The following is an 18,835-nucleotide window of genomic DNA, read 5'->3' as shown; positions in this document are numbered from 1 at the left end:
TTCCTTTTCAGGAGGTTATTAGCACACATGGTGTAGGTTATTAGCACACACAGTGTAAGACATTTTGAAGCTGTTATGTCATGGACGCACTCAAGGTGTAAGACATTCTTTTTTTTTTTTTTTTTTTGAGACAGGGTTTCTCTGTGCCATCCTGGCTGTCCTGGAACTCACTCTGTAGACCAGGCTGGCCTCGAACTCGGAAATCCGCCTGCCTCTGCCTCCCGAGTGCTGGGAGTAAAGGCGTGCGCCACCACTGCCCGGCATATAAGACTTTCTAAGAGACCAGAGGTCTCATGTTGGGGAGGAAACAACATAATCCTAACAATTCTCTGTAGAAATGAAGAGCCAGGTCCGGGGACAGGGTGGGAGGGAACACACTTTTTTCACAGAGCTGTCACACACAGTGTGACTATCTTCAGGAGCAGGTATGGGAAGGCAGACACTCAGCTACAGGAGGCAGCTGGGGTCTTCACCTGACAGTGTTTAATGTCTTGGAATCTGGCTAGCAGTCAAGTGCCTTTTCCAGAGTAGGCCAATGAAGACAGGTCCAGTTTGGTGTTTAAAGCTTTAGTCAGCTCCCTGGCCAGCAGCTCATGCAGAGACACTCCGTCATGAGAGTACACCCAGTTCTTCCCGGTCCAGTCATAGCGCTTGGGGCCGCTGCGAGACAAAACAAATTCATGGTAAGTTAGTGAGGATCCTCTTCAGGAGAGCCACTGTGTTTGGACTAAATCAATCTGTGAGTGTGTGTGTGTGTGTGTGTGTGTGTGTGTGTATGCATGCATCTGTCTATCTATCCATCCATCCATCTATCTATTTATCTATCTATCTACTTTTGTGTTGTTTTTCAAGATAGGATTTCCCTGTGTAGCTCTGGCTATCTTAGAACTGTATCTGTAGACTAGGCCGTCTTGAACTCAGAGTTCCACCTGTCTCTGCCTCTTGAGTGCTGGAACTAAAAGCGTATGGCCACCACTGCCCAGCTTATCTATCTGTCTTTGAAGATAGATTCCTATCTGTATCCCCGGACAGGTAGCCTGGACCTCACTTGTGTAGCCAAGGCTACCCTTCAATTTGTAGCCACCTTCTGTTTCAGCCTACGTGCCGGGATTATCAGCAACCACATTTGGCTGGACTGAATCTTAAAAGTCCCACGCAGCTGTGGTTAAAAGCTCACGGTCTAGCTCATGACTCTACTACAGAGGGTGGGAACTTGATCTGGTAAGGCCTAGATGTGGTGTGTTAGGTCACCGGCAGTGTGCCTTGGATGGGCGATGGGGAGTCCGTCCTGTTTCCCTCCACCAAATCTCCCTGGCCATGGTCTGTCTCACTGCAGGCCCAAAGGCAACGGCAACTAAAGTCTCTGACACCGTGAACCAAACAAATGCCTCTTCCTTTCAGTGAAGAGCTAACGGAATCCAGAGCTGCGGGCACCCAGAGACCAAGTGCGGCTTTGCGTGACATGCAGTGAGGCGAGCCTTTGCTTTCCTCAGCACCTTCCTGAGGGCGACTGTGCAGTCTGTCCTCTGGAACATGCCACAGCCCCACCCCCGTGAAACTCTCTGCAGCACATTCATTCCATCGCTTTTTTTCCCTAGGACAGATGCTATTTTACAGCCAGGTTTGGGAAGTGATGCTAATTTTGTACCATGGATGTGCTGATCAATGCCCAACCTACACTACTGTGTCGCCACTAACTCTGTCTACATCCGAAACACCCCTATTACCCTGAAAGAAGCCCTAATACCTACCAATCAGCTACCTTGCCTCTCCCAGCCTTGGCTACCACCTGTGCTATTATTAAAAACTTTGTTGGGCATGGTGGTGCAGGCCTTTAATTCCAGCGATTAGTGGACAGAAGCTGGCTTGGTCTATCCAGCAAATTCCAAGCCAGCCAGGGATCTAAGGTGTCTTAGTCAGGGTTTTTATTCCTGCACACACATCATGACCAAGAAGCAAGCTGGGGAGGAAAGGGTTTATTCAGCTTACATTTCCACATTGCTGTTCATCACCAATGGAAGTCAAGCAGGTCAGAAAGCAGGAGCTGATGCAGAGGCCATGGAAGGAGGGATGTTACTTACTGGCTTGCTTCCCCTGGCCTGCTCAGCTTGCTCTCTTATAGAAAGACTACCAGCCCAGGGATGGCACCACCCACAATGGGCTAGGCCCTTCCCCTTTGATCACTGATTGAGAAAATGCCTTACAGTTGGATCTCATGGAGGCATTTCCTCAACTGAAGCTCCTTTCTCTGTGATAACTCCAGCCTGTGTCAAGTTGACACACAAAACCAGCCAGCACACAACTTAAGACCCTGCCTCAAAAAAACCAATGAAACAAAACTTCCTTCTTTGGACAGGGTCTCCCATAGCCTCAGCTAGACTCCAATTCCTTCTATAGCCAAGGATAACCCTGAACTCTTGATTTTCTTGCCTTTATCGCTCAAGTGTTGGGATTACTGGCTTGCTCCATAATGTCTAGCTAAAAGTACTTTTCTTTTTTTTTTTTAAAGATTTATTTATTTATTATATGTAAGTACACTGTAGCTGTCTTCAGACACACCAGAAGAGGGAGTCAGATCTTGTTACGGATGGTTGTGAGCCACCATGTGGTTGCTGGGATTTGAACTCAGGACCTTCGGAAGAGCAGTTGGGTGCTCTTACCTGCTGAGACATCTCCCCAGCCCCTAAAAGTAGTTTTCTTTATTGAAAATTAAACCTGTGAAATTGAGAGCTCTATCAGTGTGTCCCCACATACCTTCCTTATCTGTTGCTGCATCTACCCCACTCTTCAGGTGAGAGGAGAAAGTATTTGGGATGTGGTTTTATACTACCTCCTTTTGCTACCTTTAAGAGGAGTGACTTCCTGGGATCACTGCGATGTGTCCACAAAAGGAAATGGGGGACCTGTCTGATCTTTCTCTGCTTCCCATCCTAAGATGGGACATTGTCCCTACACATTCTCCCATCAGGGTACACCATTGTATAAGAGGCTAAACTAGCCGTCTCTTGCATCCCTCAGTCTTGGACCCTGAACCTTGAAAACCATGAGATAAAGAAACCTTTCCCCTTCATCAGTAACTTGTCTCAGGCATTCAGGGGTAGCAATGTGAAGCTGAGTTTTACACAGTATTGTGGACCAATCGGTAGCTGGTGTTTGCCATGATTTGTTATTCCAGATGTATAAGACCCTTGCCTCACGTTCTAGCTCCTCGTGGTCTGGAGAACAGTGGACAATGATGGTAGCAGAGAACCCTGAGAGTTCACCACTGAGAACACTCCAGAAAACTTTCGAAGAACCCCACACTAGAAGAATGGGGACACAGCTTAGCAGCACAGTGCTTGAGCGGTCCCAGCGTGGTGACTGCATTGTTAGATCTCCAACATCACAAAAACCAAGAGGAGACTGAGGTGAGGTGGGGAGGCAGGGTAGAGGGAAGAGATGGGAAGTATCTTGTGTAGGTATAAATACACGAGGGCTTTTAATACTGCTAATCAAATGCTGGACATACAGAGAAAAGGGCAAATAGACAGGCAGGGCTTCCGTTACAAGAGCAGAAACCTCTCTGAACACAAAGTACCCCGGTCACATTAAAGCAAAACAAAACCAGGAGAAACCAAAGAATGTTCTTTGATCCTGCACCACAGCCCTGCTATCAGGTAACCAGGTAGAGTTGGAACAACTCAAGACCCCTCCACATTGTCCAGGGTTCTGCGCCCAGATTCTGGGGCCCAGGTGTCCCCCCACATTCTATGGCAAGGAGGCCAGGAAATTCTGTCTCCACAGGACTCAAAGGTTTTCTTCTAAGAAATTATAATCATGGCCCTGTGAAAGACAGTCTGGATAAATATGATATTATTTCCGGGGTGATGGAGAGAGGGCTCAGTGGTTAAGGATGCTTGCTGCTCTTCTGCAGGACTGGTTTGATGTCTTCCACTACCCTGGGCTGCTTACAACTGCTTGTGACTATAGCTCCAGAAGATCTGACTCCCTCTTCTGGCTACTGTAGGTATGGACACTCAACCATATCCATATCCACACCCACGGACATATAAATAAAATAAGCACCCGCCCCCCTTTATGAACATAATTGTGATGAAGGGGGTTACTTATGAGATGCCCCCCCCCCCAAGCCTCTCATATAAATTAGTTTTAAAAACAGATAATCTGGTTTTTAAATGAACTGTTTTTATTTTGTTTTGATATATGAGTGCTCTGTCTGCATGTACACCTGCAGACCAGAGGAGGGCATCAGATCCCTTTATAGATGGTCGTGGGCCACCATGTGGTTGCTGGGGATTGACCTCAGGACCTTTGGAAGTGCAGTCAGTGCTCTTAACCACTGAGCCACCTCTCTCTAGCACCTAAAATTACAGGTTTTAAATGTATTTGTTTTATATGCATCGGTGTTTTGTTTGCATATTTATCTGTGTGAGGGCATCAGATCTCCTGGAACTGGAATTACAGACAGTTGTGAGCTGCTATGTGGCTGCTGGGAATTGAACCTGGGTCCTCTGGAAGAGGAGTTGGTAAGTGCCCTTAACCACTGAGCCATCTCTCCAGCTCCAATTACGGGTTTAAAAAGAGTTTGCTTGGAGTTTCTTGTAAGTGACTAATTACCCTGACACGGATGCCAGGATTTGAACTCTAGCCCTCGTGCTGGAGCAGAAGGGCTCTTAAGCCATCTCTCCAGCCTGTGTGGTAACCATTTCATTTGCTGTGTGTTTGTTGTGGTGGGATTCCAACCCAGGGCCTTCTCTCACATGCTAGGCAAGTTCTTTGCCACTGAGCCACACCTTGGCACCTTTTAAAAACTGACAATACCATTAGGCTTCCAAAGAATTCCACACTGATTCTAGCTGAGATTTCCTACGGTTCCTTCAAAATGTCTCCTTCAGTACTGCTGTTGAGCCTCAGCGAGGTTAGTGTGAAGGCTCCCTGTGGGCCTCTCTCGGCTGTTCCCAGACCACTGAGGAACACTGTATACTTGTCAGTAAGTCCTTAGTTCTGAGACAGGGTCTGACTGCAGTGCATCCTGCTGTTCCTCCAACTGCAGGCATTGCCACGGGGCAGGCAGGCATGAGGCTGGGGGCCCTAGGGCTGCTGATAAAAATCACCATCCCGTTGTGACAGAGTCAGAGCCCAACTCTGCCAGCAGAATTACAGAGACCTTCAAAGTAGGCCAGGAGTTAAAGTTTAACTTACTTTGAGGACAAAGTGCAAGTTTTCTCAGATACTACAATATAAAAAATTCCTCCCTCTTTCTCCTTCCTACCTTTCCATTTTGGGAACTGAATCCAGGGCTTATAGATTACTGGATAAGCACTCTACCACAGAGATACGCCCTCAGCCTTCAAAGTAGCTTTTTTTTTAAAAAAGATCTATTTATTTATTGTATGTATGTGAGAACACTGTCGCTCTCTTCAGACAGACCAGAAGAGGGCATCGGATCCCATCAGACATGGTTGTGAGCCACTAAGTAGTTGCTGGGAACTGAACTCAGGATCTCTAGAGCAGTCAGTGCTCTTAAACACTGAGCCATCTCTCTAGCCCCTCAAAGTAGCTTTTTAATGAATGAATGAATGAATGAATGAATTATTATTTTTTTTAATCGCAGGCATGTGCCACTGTACCTAACAAAAGTGGCTTATGGATATCCCTGGCTGTCCTGTATTTGCTTTTGTGATAGGGTCTTACGTGATAGCTCAGACTAGCCTTTGAACTGGCTATGTAGCCAAGGCAGGCCTTGAATTATTGCCTCTACTTCTTGAGTGCTGAGACTATAGCTATGTTAAGACTGTGTCTGGCAAAAGTATCGTTTGCAAAGGCAAGCCAGTGGTTTTTCTCTTCTGGGGAATGATATGCTGGAGAAAACCAGTCTGGGCCAGCTTCTGAAAAGTTCCTTCTGCTTCAGGTCTTGTCAACATCCTGATGCCTGAGCATAGCAACCCAGGTATCAATGAGGAGAAGGGTTCAACTACAAGCCAGCCTTCCTGCCGAGGCAGACAGCCGTAAAGCCACCACAATGCCAGTGACTGACTCCCTCTCAAACGGTCCCCAACACTGCGTTCCAGATGAGTTTACCCCTTACGGATTTTGACTTCTGAACATACCTGGAAGGAGAAGACAACCAGATTTGCTTGTTTGGGGTCTGCTTGTTGATCACGTAGGTCCCTAGATCCCCGCCCAGCTTAATGGTGAGCACGCCATCCTAGGGGGTCAGGTGGCAGAAAGTGTGAAAAAATTAGATCAGTTAGTACTGTGATACACACACACACACACACACACAAATATATAAACATAAATAAAAATAAAATACATTTCTGACCCATTCTGACCCTGAGAGTAACGTTTTTACTATACAAGCTCCTATGTTTGGATACACAAACACACACACACACACACACACGTTCATGTTCATATACATGTTCATATCTCCAATGCCTTTCATGTATCCAAGGATATAACAGACACCATTAAGAAAAGGGGGCTGGGTATACAGCCCACTGGCAGTGTGTTCTGGCTTTGGGAAGCCCCATGTTCAATTCTTGGCACCCAAACCAAACTTTCGTGTTCAAAAACAGGAGCTTGTATGGTAAGAGCGTTACTCTTAGGGTCAGAGGGGGTGTGGGGGGCTCAGAGGTTTGTTTTACTTTTATTTATGCACGTGTTTCTGTTCAAGTGTATGTGCATGAATGCCCTTGGAGGCCAGAAGACACACAGGACAGCTGCAGGGCTGGAGTTACAGGCATCTATAAGCCACCTGATGTGATATGGTTGCTGGGATCCAGCCTCTGGCTCTCATGATAAAGTAGCAAGCGTTTAACCACGGAGCCATCTCTGCAGCCACCACGAGTGGATGAATCATAATAGCATACAATGAATGCCTGAAGCTCATAGCGCTTTCTCTCTGCCTGTGTGGTCGCCAAGACAAGTTAAGTCTTGCCTGAGATCTCAGCCATGGTAAACAGGACCGCTAGCCAACCTCAACACGTACAAACGCAGACTAAACTCTAACAGTGTCTGCCCAAGTGTCAGACCTGAGTCCATCATGAAAACACAGAAAGAAAGTGATTGTGGTGGCAAAATCTGTAAGGTTGGGATTTGGGAGGCTAAGGTGGGGGATGGTGAGTTTGAGGCCAGCAGGCTGCACCACAGAACACAAAACAGAAAAGGAGAGGAAAGTCATCAATGCCCTTTCTTGTTTGTCTTAAAAGAGGGGATGGAGGATGGGCAGGGTGCCACACGCCTTTAATCCCAGCACTCGGGAGGCAGAGGCAGGCGGATTTCTGAGTTCGAGGCCAGCCTGGGCTACAGAGTGAGTTCCAGGACAGCCAGGGCTACACAGAGAAACCCTGTCTCAAAAAAACCAAAAAACCAAAAAGAAAAGAGCGGACAGAGCGGCCCAGGCCTACCTGTGTTAGTTCCAGACCCTTCCCAGGCATCCAGCAAGTGCTCCAGATTCCATACTGCTTTAGTTCCCTCTAAAAAGCCTTGCACTCTTAAAAGACTGGCCAGTCCATTTTCACCCAATAAACGAACATTTAAATTTGAAAGCACCCCACAAAGGAGCCCTTCACTCTGAGGGCTTTAGTCTCCTTTGAAGGCAGAATATGAAACAAAGGCTAGGCACTAAGCACACTCTAAAGGGGCCGGGTATTGCTTCTGGAAAGCAGGTGGGAGCCTCTTGTTGCTCAGATGCACCGAGGCTTTTCTCTGCACTCTGCAGCGGGTTCATCCAACCAGAAGACTCGGAATGATTCTCACAGCAGCACACTCTTACAAACACAGCCAGCCATTTATATAAGCTAGAGGCTGGGATGGATAATAATGTAACCAACAGACACAGGAGGGGACAATACTGATCTCTCTCTGTCTCTCTCTCTGAGACAGTTTCATTAGGTAGTTCGGGAAGGTAACAAACTTGTAATATTTGTGCTTCTGTTTGCCAAGGGCCAGGCATGTGTCACTCTGCCTAACTTCTTTCTGCCTGCCCATCTCTCTTTTTCTTCTTCTTTTAAATAATAGCTTTTTTCCTGATTCAAACAAAACAACAAAGGAAGAAATAGGTCCGATGCTGAGGCTCCCCTGGGAGAATCCTTGCCTATGACACACAAGGCTCTGGGTTCCCTCCCCACAGGGGTCAGGCTTCATAATCCCAGGGCTCAGGTGGTCGAAGATCAGAAACTCAAGGCCATCCTTGGCTACATCCTAGTTGAGACCAGCCTGGGCAACGTGAAACCCTATCAAAAAAATGAAACAAGACAACAACAACAACAACAACAACAAACAAGCTACACAAACCAACCCCACAAAAGTTCCTGATGGAGATGTGGGCATTCAGGCAGAACAAACCCAGCCAGACCCTCAGCAGACAGACTAATCTCTCTTTATTTAGACCAGGGGTTAGAAACCTTTCTAGTACAACACAGTTCCTAATGTGGTGACCTTCAATCATAACACTTTTTGTTACTCCTTCATAACTGTAATTTTTCTACTGTTAGGAATCATAAGGTATTTTTGGAGATAGAGGTTTGCCAAAGGGTTTATAACCCACAGGTTGAGAACCTCTGACTTAGAGCCCAGTGTATGCCTGGATCTGTGTCTGGACGAGGGAACTGTTTTCAACTAGACCACAGTGTGGAGGTAGGACTCACTAGCTCAGTTTTACCAAAGAGGTTCATGGTGGCAAAAAACAAAGCAAAATATCAGCAACCAGTAGAGTCGCTGAAAAGCAGGGCAGTTTGGGCTCAAAAGCAGTTTTTCTTGTAGGCAACCCCTCCCCCCTCCGGAACCTTCATTCTCGGCTGCTAGTTTATATATTTTCTCTCTTTTATCTTTGGGGAAAAAAAAACATTAAATTTGCCTGTAACTAAGTTACACAGTGGAGTAGTATTGAGTCCATTCATATTGTTACTCTAGAGCCATTCAGAAATATCCCCACATTGTAAAAACTGAAACCCTGTATACACATTCAATGTTAACTTCTCCTGAACACATGGCTCTCTAACCAACTCTCCAGTTTTCTGCTTCTAGCTATAGGCTAACACTCAGTGAAATCAGTCACCTCTGACTTACCCAGGCAATAAATGTCCCCCTGGGTGTTCCACCCGTGACGAGGCCTGAAGGTCCAGCGCAAATGAATGCCAAGGACTAACTCTGCAGATGTGACTTCCAGGTCTGCTCTCCTTCCTAACCAGCCTGGGCCTGCACAAGTTGCATCACTCTGGCTTGGCTCCCAACATCTGTCTGGCCTCCTCAAGGGCTCCACACCTGTACCTGTCACCTTCTACAGCTAGGTGACCACACCAGGGACAGCTCTCCTAACCACTGCATTCCCAATTTACTCTCTGATCCCCAGTCTTTGGAGAGATCCAGGAGTGGATATTAATTAAACAGTTGTGTGTTCCCAAACCAAAAATAGCCAAGCAGAAAGCCACCCATGGGAGACCTGACTTGCAGTACTTAGGCTGTCTTCCAGCATCCTCCCTGAAGTCCCCTCTTGTTTCAGGACTGTGTAGGTGGCTCTGGGAAGGCTATCTGGGGCTCTCCATTTGGCAGAGTCCTTGCAGACTATCTCCTGCTTTGAACTACCTCTGCATCGACTAGTATGTCAGGAGGCCTGCTGTTCCCCCACCCACCCACTCATTTCCACCATTTTGAGTCCCCAAGAACAAGGCAATCTCAATCTCAGACTCAGTCAGTATCTTACATGCTTCAGCCCAAACATGGGAATGATATTATATTTGTGGATGGATGAACCAATGGACAGACAGTGACTAAACGCACCCTATGGTACTATCTGCTGAAGTGAAGGGTAAGGTTGCTAAGGTGGAGACTATGGAGCTCAGTGCCTGCTATCAGCCAGGCTACAGTGATTAGACTCTTCCCCCAGGACTTCCAGCCAACCCAAATGACAGAGGCAGGGGAGAATAAGCCAGCTGCTATGCTGGCTTACCAGGGGCATTAAGGCATTTAGAACTGTCTGCAAGCAGATTACACAGGGAAGGTTTTTCAGCTTCCCACTGTCGTTCTTTAGCCAATGTGAGTCCATTTTGGGAGTGTGGGTATATTTAAGATCAGGGGAAGGGACTGTGTTAATGCAGACTTTCCTTGCTGTGACAAATATTTGAGAAAACATAAGGGAAGACTGACACAGTCCGTGGGTGGCTGGCTGTGTTGTTTCAGGGTTGAGGCATGGCACACAGCGGCAGGAGGGTATGGTGGGAAACTGTTCCTCGTGGCAGCCAGGAAGCAAAGAGGGGAAAGAGGCCACCGATAAGGAACATCTTTGAAGACATTTCACCGATGACCTACTTCTTCCAACCTCCCACAGCTCCCAGCTCCTGCCATACTCTCCACTGTTCCCCTGTGGTCCACAGAGTGCCGACTCCAGCCTTGGATCAATGCTTCAGTTAGGTCAGGGACCTCATGACCCAGTCACCTCTCGGTTGGGAACCTGGCCTTCAACACAGATCAAACCACAAGAGAGAGAAACAAACTACTAAGCCATTGCTAAGGAACGGTGACCAATCAGAGGAGACCCTCGCACCAACCAATCAGAGCAGAACCAATCCTAGCTGGCCAGGCTTAGGCCCAGTAAGGATTAGCCAGCCCTGCCCTGCAGGAACTAAAACTGCAAAGACAGCTGCCTCTTGGTCACCCGTAGAAGTAGAAACAGACATACGGGAGATGTCATGTTAAACCAGGTACCTTCACATACATGTCACGTACTAAGGAATAAAAAGAATGAATCTGAAAGTACTTTTTATCCCCCCCCCCCTTTTTGATAGCCATCTGCCCTACATAGCCCTATGACTCACTCCAAAATGCACACTTCATGACATTTCCTGGTATTAATGAATTGCTCTCAAGAGGATTAACCTCTGCCTGGATTGGGGGTGTGGAGGAGGGGAACGGGTAAGAAAACGAGGAGGGGACACAAATTTCTCCCATGGTAAAAGCCTAAGCAGATCCTTGCTTAGCCTGCCACCTGGTGGCCAGCATGTAAACTTCCCTCGCTTCCAGCGACTGGGCTAATGCTTCATCCAGTTCCGAAGTCTCAGCCACACACAGGGAAGATCTGCAAATCCAGATCCTCGCCCAGGACTATAGCCTGGGCTCCCTTCAACCTTGCAATGTTGCTGGAGATGGCCTTGAATTTCTAATCCTCCTGCCTCTGCTTCCGGAGTTAACTAGGACTACAGGGATGTGCTACTAAACCTGTGTGTGGTGCTGGGGAATTGAACCCAAGGTTCTGTGTATGCCAGGCAAGCACTCCAGCCTAAGTTACAGTTATTAAGGAGAAGACAGAGAGCAACAGAGCCAAGAGGTACCCCAAAAGAGACATCGTAGTCCTCCAGGGTATAGGGCTTGTCTGCAAGGTCTTCAAAGAACTCTGCCAGGGAGTCCAGGGTCTCTTCAGCCAGTCTTTCATACGCTGTCTCGTCTAGAGAGCTGCAGGGGGAAAATCCCACCAGACAATGTCACCAACTACACAGTCATAATAAATACATACAAACCGAAAAAAAAAAAAAGGCCTTTTAGCAGAAGTAACCAGCTAACAACATGGAGTGTGGGTGAGATGCAAGCACTAGGGTTCACAACAGTCCTGCTCCGTCAGCCACCTTGATTCTCCGAGTCACTTCCCGTTAGTACCAACAATCTACCTTTACCATTCATTCCTGGGTCTTGAGGCAGGGTCTCGCTAGGTAGTTCTGGGAGGCTTCAAACGCACACAGCAGCACTGCGGCTTGCCCCAGCCTCAGGATTGTTGACGTCACAGCTGTGAGAGACACCAGGCCTAGCTTTTCTCATCCACTCACCTTTCATTTATATTTTCATTTAGTTCTTTTTTTTTTTTTTTTTGGTTTTTCGAGACAGGGTTTCTCTGTGTAGCCCTGGCTGTCCTGGAACTCACTCTGTAGACCAGGCTGGTCTCGAACTCAGAAATCTGCCTGTCCCTGCCTCCCAAGTGCTGGGATTAAAGGCGTGCGCCACCGCTGCCCGGCTCATTTAGTTCTTAAATGACAATTGAGTTTATCGTTTTTTAAACGATTTATTTTTATTTTATGTGCATGGTGTTTTGCCTGCATGTCTGTGTGAGGGCGTCAGAGCCCCTGGACCTGGAGTTACAGACAGTCATGAGATGCCATCTCTCCAGCCCCTCATTTATATTTTTAAATTGATGGAAACTATCCAGCATGCACAGAATAAAAACTTTAATTGTATAAAGGAGTTATAGACAGACAGATACGACCCTCCAAAATCCTTGCACATTTCTATGAACCCATAGTGGTGAGTTGATCAGTAGGTCTGGCAGCAGTAGGAGGGAGGGACCACTGACTAATGAAGTGCACAGAGTTCCTTTCGGGAGGGATGAACACTCCCTGAATTAGATAGTGGTAACAGCTGTAGGTGCTAAGGACTATCACCTCTGATGGTGTCCATGTCACCTGAACGATGATAAGAAAACCACTGCTGCATTGGGAAGTGTCTCAGAGCCAGATATGAATTACCAAGTATAAAGGCCCGGGTTCCATCCCCAACAACAGGATGAAAGAACATACTGCATGAAGTCTTCCTTCTGTGGGCTTTTGTGCCCCAGTGGAGGTTACCAGGGGCCTACAGTAAGCCATCAGCGACTGCCAGGTGCTAACAGCATCTGATCCATCCTTTACCCAGTCCATCCTCTTGGTAGGGCACAACAGGGACAGGCTATGGGACTGACCAGAATGGTAGGAGCTGCTCTCTAAATACAGTAGTTGATCTGATAGGCTGGGATGGACATTTTGAGGTTGAAATGGAGAGGGTGAAGATGGATGGTGGGTTGGGGTGTCTCGAGGAACTCTTAAGGACAGCTGGAATAGTCTTTTTGTTTTTTGTTTTTTGTTTTTAATTACATTTATTATTTATTAGCATCTGCACGTGCACACGCCATGGCTTGCTCGTGGAGGTAAAGAACAACTGTGTGGAACTGTTCTCTCCTTCCACCTTTCCATGTGCCCAGAGATCAAACCCAAGCTGCCAGGCTTGCACGGTAAGCTCACCAAAGAGATGCTGAGTCGGGAGACAAGTGGCCTCTTTATAAGGCGATGGGATGGACAGGATGGAAGAGTAGCTTCATGTTGGAAGAGTCCAAGGGAGAATCAAAGGTTTGGAACACCAAAGGCTTCTGTTAAGTCAAGAAGGGTGTGTGTGTGTGAGAGAGAGAGTGTGTGTGTGAGAGAGAGAGAGAGACAGAGAGAGAGAGAGACAGAGAGAGAGACAGAGAGAAAGAGGAGAGACAGATCCGCACAGACAGGAAGAGAGACTTGCAGACACAAAGGCATTTCTATGGCTTAGAGTACTGAATGTCACTCAGACATCTTGGACTTCAAAGTGGATGCAGCAACTCTTGTGTGCCTTTGGTTGGTATCTCTGGGGCTGGGGATACCACTGCACATGAAAGAGGGTCCTATAGATAAGCAAGTAGTAAAGATGTAAACTGAGGCATCGTGGCTCCACAGGGAATCCACTGCCGTTTTCCTGAAGACGCTTGCTAGCTCTTGTTTCCAGCTTCCTTATGCAACTGAGTTTGGTCCACGGGAACAAAGTGAGGGAGGGACCAGCACCAGTTTTAGCCTCTCAGTGCTTCCAACTCTTCATCCCAAATGGAACCTGGGCAGGCTGATCTAACTTGGACATCACACTGTGTCACTGGAGGCAGGCTCCTCAACTCACGTCATGGTGGAAAGCAAACCTCGGGCAGCCTGGAGAACCATTACATTTGTTATAGCTGTACGGTCTTTCTCAACCAGGATGCTGGAGGAAATAACAAGACTCTGGGGGAGAAAACCCTAAATATCCAACCATGGGAATGAACTAAAGGAAGCCTGGGATATTCACACAGTAACACCATTCACCTAAGGTAACATGGGGGATGTTAGTGATGCGAAAGATGCCACTCGAGGTTGTCCCCAGGGAGGAACGGTTCCCGTATGAGGAGAGAGGAAGTGGGAGGCATGCCTGAGGTGGAGGTGGTTTCATCTCACCTTGGGTTGTCATTGGTTGTCCCCAAGTTCCTCAAATGCACCACGCAGACGCTCTGCTTTTTGATGTTCAGAATCTGGAGGTAGTGGAGGTTCAAACGCTAAAAGCCAAAGTTAAAAACACTAATTACCACATCTTAGTCTACTCTGATCCAGCAATACATGGTTTATAGATTGGCTCTCCTAGACTCGAGAGTAGCCAATTACAGCATCTCAGGTGCAGTGCGGAGGGACTGATCCCCACCTCTACCCCCAATGTTTTGCTATGGGTCCTCCCTGTCTTCCTGCTAAGCTTGGACCATCTGATAGGATGGTCACGAGACATCGGGAGCTCTCTGAATTTATTGAAAGAAAACCAAATTTAGTCCTTGGTTGTGATGGTTTGGATAGGAACGGCCCCTTCAAGTGTTTGCAGGCTTGGTCATCAGGGAGTGACACAATTAGGAGGTGTGCCCTTGTTGGAGTAGGTGTGGCTTTCTTTGCTGGAGGAAGTGTGTCACTGGGGGTGGGCTTTGAGGTCTCAGAGGCTCAAGCCAGGCCCACGGTCTCACTTTCTTCCTGCTGCCTGCTCTCTCTCAGCTGATCTCCAGTACTGTGTCTGCCTATGTGCCACCATATTTCCTGCTATGTTTGCCTGCATGATACCACGCTTTCCCACCATAATGATAATGGATTAAACTTCTGAACTGAAAGCTAGCCCCAATGAAATGTTTGATCATGGTGCCGCTTCACAGCAATAGAACACTAAGACAGCTGTGGTAGCTGTATCTCAGGTGGTCATGGTTAGGTAGCACCAGATTGAACATCTCTCCATTGGCTAAGATAGCTATGTTGACTGTATCTCAAGTGGCCATGGCTACACCGCACCAGCTGCCATGTCCCCGAGAGTCGTCTCTCTCTGCTTGGCACTGCTCTGTCTTTAGCTGAATGGACTCACAGAATCCTTTCCTCCCTCATGGGGTTATGAGGGAAGAACTTCATCGTGATCATCTTTTAAAAAAATAATTCTTTTGTATTTTGTGTGCCTGAGTATATGGATATGCACAGCATGTGTGTGGGCGACCTTGGAGGGAGAAGAGGGCACCTGATTTCAGATCTCCAAGAACTGGAGTGATAGAAGGTTGGGCACTGCCTTGTGCTGGGAATCAAACCCAGATCCTCTCTAAGAAAAGCAAGTGTTCTTAAATGCTGAGCCATCCTCTAGCCCCTACTCCATCACCATCCGCTGGAGGGGGTAGCCCTATACAGTTGCAGTGCTCACTTACTTGTTCCTAGGCGGACACAGGTTGGATCCCTATAAGTCTCAGGGTCATAACTACCAAATGGCCAATGCATATGCATAATCCTGTTTGGTATGCATAGTACCAAACACAGTACTGGAGATCAGCTGAGAGGCAGCAGGCAGCAGGAAGAAAGTGAGACAGTGGGCCTGGCTTGAGCCTTTGAGACCTCAAAGCCCACCCCCAGTGACACACTTCCTCCAACAAAGAAAGCCACACCCATTCCAAAGTGTTTAAAGACACTTTATTTAATATATATTATTGATTTGTCAACTTTGAACTTGAAGCAAGAACACTTATAACTCATGCTGAAGTGAGGTATTTCTTTTTTTCTTTCCTTTTTTTTTTTTTTTTTGGTTTTTCGAGACAGGGTTTCTCTGTATAGCCCTGGCTGTCCTGGAACTCACTCTGTAGACCAGGATGGCCGCGAACTCAGAAATCCACCTGCCTCTGCCTCCCGAGTGCTGGGATTAAAGGTGTGCACCACCACTGCCCAGCTGAGTGAGGTGTTTCTTACAGACATTTTCTTTGCAAGCCATTCCACAGTCTTACTGTGGCTCTAGGCTTGGGGACCTCTTTCAAATGACAAAGTCTCCCACAGGTACATCGACGTTAACAGGCATTTCGCTGAAGAGACTGAACATCTGCTCACTCTGTGACAGCGGAATCAAGCCTTGTTGGACAACGGCTGGGAGGGGACACCTTCCATGAGCCTTGTGCTTTTGGCCAGTCTGCCGCTTTCAAAGTGACTGTAGGAGCATCAGGGTAGACAACTGGGGACCGTAAACAATATTGAGCCACTGAGAACAGACTCTGAACATAAAGATGGACTGTATTTGCATTGTACAGTTGAGGAAACGGAGATGCCAAAGACAAAGTTGCTCAGGCTCTCAGAGATGCAGAAATCCAAAGTGCACAGCTGCAACTGGAGCCCAGCTGTCAGGCGCCAGGCAAGGGAAGAACAGGGCAGTAAACATCCAAGAAAGTGTTTGAGAAAGCAGGGGTTACAGGTTCTGCCCTTCAAACCCTAGTCTCTCTCTGACCAGTCCACTTCTGTTTGTTTTGTTCTTAAACTTTCTTTTTCAGTGTTATAGAAAGAACCCAAGAACTCTTGAACGCTAAGTGACCATGCCACTGCTGAGCTACAAAGCTAGCCCTATTTTTATTATTGTTTTTTATTTTAATGACAGGACCTCAAGAATCCTAAGCTGGGTTTAAACCTGCAGACATTATTATCCCACAGTCTACTCCACCTTTGTCCATAGCTCTCCCCTTCCCAGAATGCTCCCCAGACCCCTTCTTTGGCATCTATCACGGCCCTCTCCAGAAAGCCTTCCTTCACCCCACTGCTGTCTTTTCAAGCCACGGAGTAACAGATTCTGTTCTTTGCATCTACTAAGAACCGAGACTTATCTGAAGTGCTAAGGCCTTTGCGAATACAGTTTAATTCTCCCGCCAAAAATCGCAAAATGGGTGTTACCCTTTAATCTCCTCGGAACAGAAAGCCAAGCCCTGCCCCCAGACAGTTAGGGTCTCCCCAAAGTCACAGGGCTTTCCAGCGCCGCGCAGTCAGAACGTGGAACCAAGGTCCCCTCATTTTCCAAAAGCTGGAGTCTAGGGCCCTGCTGCTACACCTGTGATCCCAGCAGAGAGGAGGCAGGAGGATCACAGGATAGAAGCCACGTTGGGGTACTCAGCCAATCTTAGGCTAGCCAGGGATACAAACAAGCAACAAAAAGCCCTGCTCAGAGGAACTCCACAACCCCATTAGTCTCACGCCCTGAAAAAGGCAACTGCGGAGTGCACACAATAATAAACACGCCCTGCTGCACACGCTGTACATCCTGTGTTAATTACGGAAACTTGTCTTTTCCCATCCCCACCGCCAAGGTCCGAAGCCCGCGCAAACACCGCGCGCGCCCTGCACCCGCACGCGCGCAGCCAGAGCGACCCGGCGCGTGCGCGCTGCGCGTCCCCGGCATAGGGGCGGGCGCGGCCTGCGCTCCGGTGTGCGGCCCGGCGAAGCGCGTACTCACGGCGTGGCGGGTGGCGCGGGCGTTGGCTGTGACATGTAGGCCTCGGCGGCCGCAGGTTACGATCGGTTCCCTCCAGCGCGGGTTCCCGACCCAGGCGGAGGCCCCGGACGCCGTCCGGGGCAGCAAGCCCGCGGCTGCGCGACCTCCGAACGCCCACATGCTACTCCAGCTCCGCGGCCGCTCCGCCCCGCGCGAGGACTCGGTGGCGCCACCTGGTGGCCGTGCCCCGCGAGCGCCGCGGCTGGGCTCCTGCGCGCAGGTCTAGCACTGTGCAGACTTTTAACCAGAACACAGAACCTGCTCTGCGCCAAACTCGCAACGTATTCCTTGGGCAGCACTAGTGTGTAAACACTGACCCCTGCAAGTTTCTTCGCTGACAACAATTTTACAGAGTGATAGTGGGTGATTCTGAAGATACGTTGATGATCAAAATAGCTTTGCTTAAAACAAACAAAAAACTAGTTCTAACAGCTAGCTTCAACTGCCCGATAATCTCAAATTCCGCATCTCTTAGGCAATAGAAGTACCAGGCAGCATGGACAGAGGAGGGGCTTCCGTAGCCCCAGGCTCAGCCGAGGAACTATTGGTTGCTGATGGCTATAGGATGAGGGTGGGTGAGTTTTCTTCTGGGATGTGGCCTCTGATTGGCTGTCCTAGCTCCAGGGGGATGGTCCTACACTGTATATATACACTATTAGGGCTAAGTGGACTCGGTAAAAAAAAAAAAAAAAAAAAAAAAAACACACACAAAAACAAACAAACAAACAAAAAAAAACATTCTGAGCGGTGGTGGTGTACACCTTTAATCCCAGCACCCGGGAGGCAGAGTCAGGTATATGGAGTTCGAGGCCAGTTTGAGCTACATAGTGAGTTCCAGAACAGCCGGAGCTACATAGTGAGACCTAGTCAAAATAAATAAGTAAACAAACAAATAAACACATAAATAAATAAAAAATTAAAAAGGAACATAAGATTGGGAGGAGGGGTGGGGTGGTTCTGTAGGAGTTGGGAGTGGCCGGTGAGTTTGATCGAAAACACATTGTATACATGTATGGGATTCTGAAACAACAGTAGGAATAAGGAAGTGCCTGGCTGAAGTACCCGGATGCTTCTTGGATGAGGAGTAGTCAGGACTGGTGGTGATTGGTTCTCCTCATAGCTGTTTTTTTTTTTTTTTTTTTCCAGCAGCCCCAACAGGTTCCTCACACTCCTGGTAGCTCTCCTGGCTTTTAAGTCAGTGTGAGAAGGAGTCTGTGCATTGTCTCGGGTTGAGCTCCAAGAGTCAAGAGACTGTCAGAGGAGTCTTTTGCCTCCAGGGTCTCAAGAAGGATTGAATGACAGCAGCGGTCAGCGACATAGCGACATAGCGTTTAAGAACATCCTCCATGTACCACCTGACTTGGGATACTATTGCTTCTGATTTCCCACAAAAAGCCACAAAGGAAAGGGAAAGTTTGTAGTGACTGCTAATGCAACCCTCCCCCTCTCTCTT

General features: G+C 47.9%; 1 protein-coding gene across 1 annotated transcript; it reads right to left on the bottom strand.

Moving 5' to 3' along the window:
- Positions 1–363: 363 nt before the first annotated feature.
- Positions 364–17,531, bottom strand: Fxn (frataxin). Its single transcript, XM_021152091.3, has 5 exons — positions 17,344–17,531; positions 14,031–14,128; positions 11,334–11,454; positions 6,111–6,208; positions 364–660 (listed from the first exon to the last, which is right to left on the bottom strand). The coding sequence occupies exons 1-5, from the start codon at positions 17,500–17,502 to the stop codon at positions 510–512; spliced, it is 627 nt and encodes a 208-aa protein (XP_021007750.1). The 5' UTR covers positions 17,503–17,531; the 3' UTR covers positions 364–509.
- Positions 17,532–18,835: the final 1,304 nt, after the last annotated feature.

Source organism: Mus caroli, unplaced genomic scaffold, assembly GCF_978045245.1.
Source record: "Mus caroli unplaced genomic scaffold, Mus_caroli_1 scaffold_20, whole genome shotgun sequence".
Lineage (NCBI taxonomy): Eukaryota > Metazoa > Chordata > Mammalia > Rodentia > Muridae > Mus > Mus caroli.
Note: the sequence above shows the minus strand (reverse complement) of the source record. Positions and strands in the feature narration are given on the sequence as shown.

Coding starts and splice junctions, on each gene's coding strand:
- Fxn (XM_021152091.3), bottom strand. CDS start 17,502: ATGTGGGCGTTCGGAGGTCGCGCAGCCGCGGGCTTGCTGCCCCGGACG. Junction 6,209..11,333: donor ACTACGATGTCTCTTTTGGG/GTACCTCTTGGC, acceptor CTGACCCCCTAG/GATGGCGTGCTCACCATTAA. Junction 661..6,110: donor TGGTTGTCTTCTCCTTCCAG/GTATGTTCAGAA, acceptor TTTGTCTCGCAG/CGGCCCCAAGCGCTATGACT.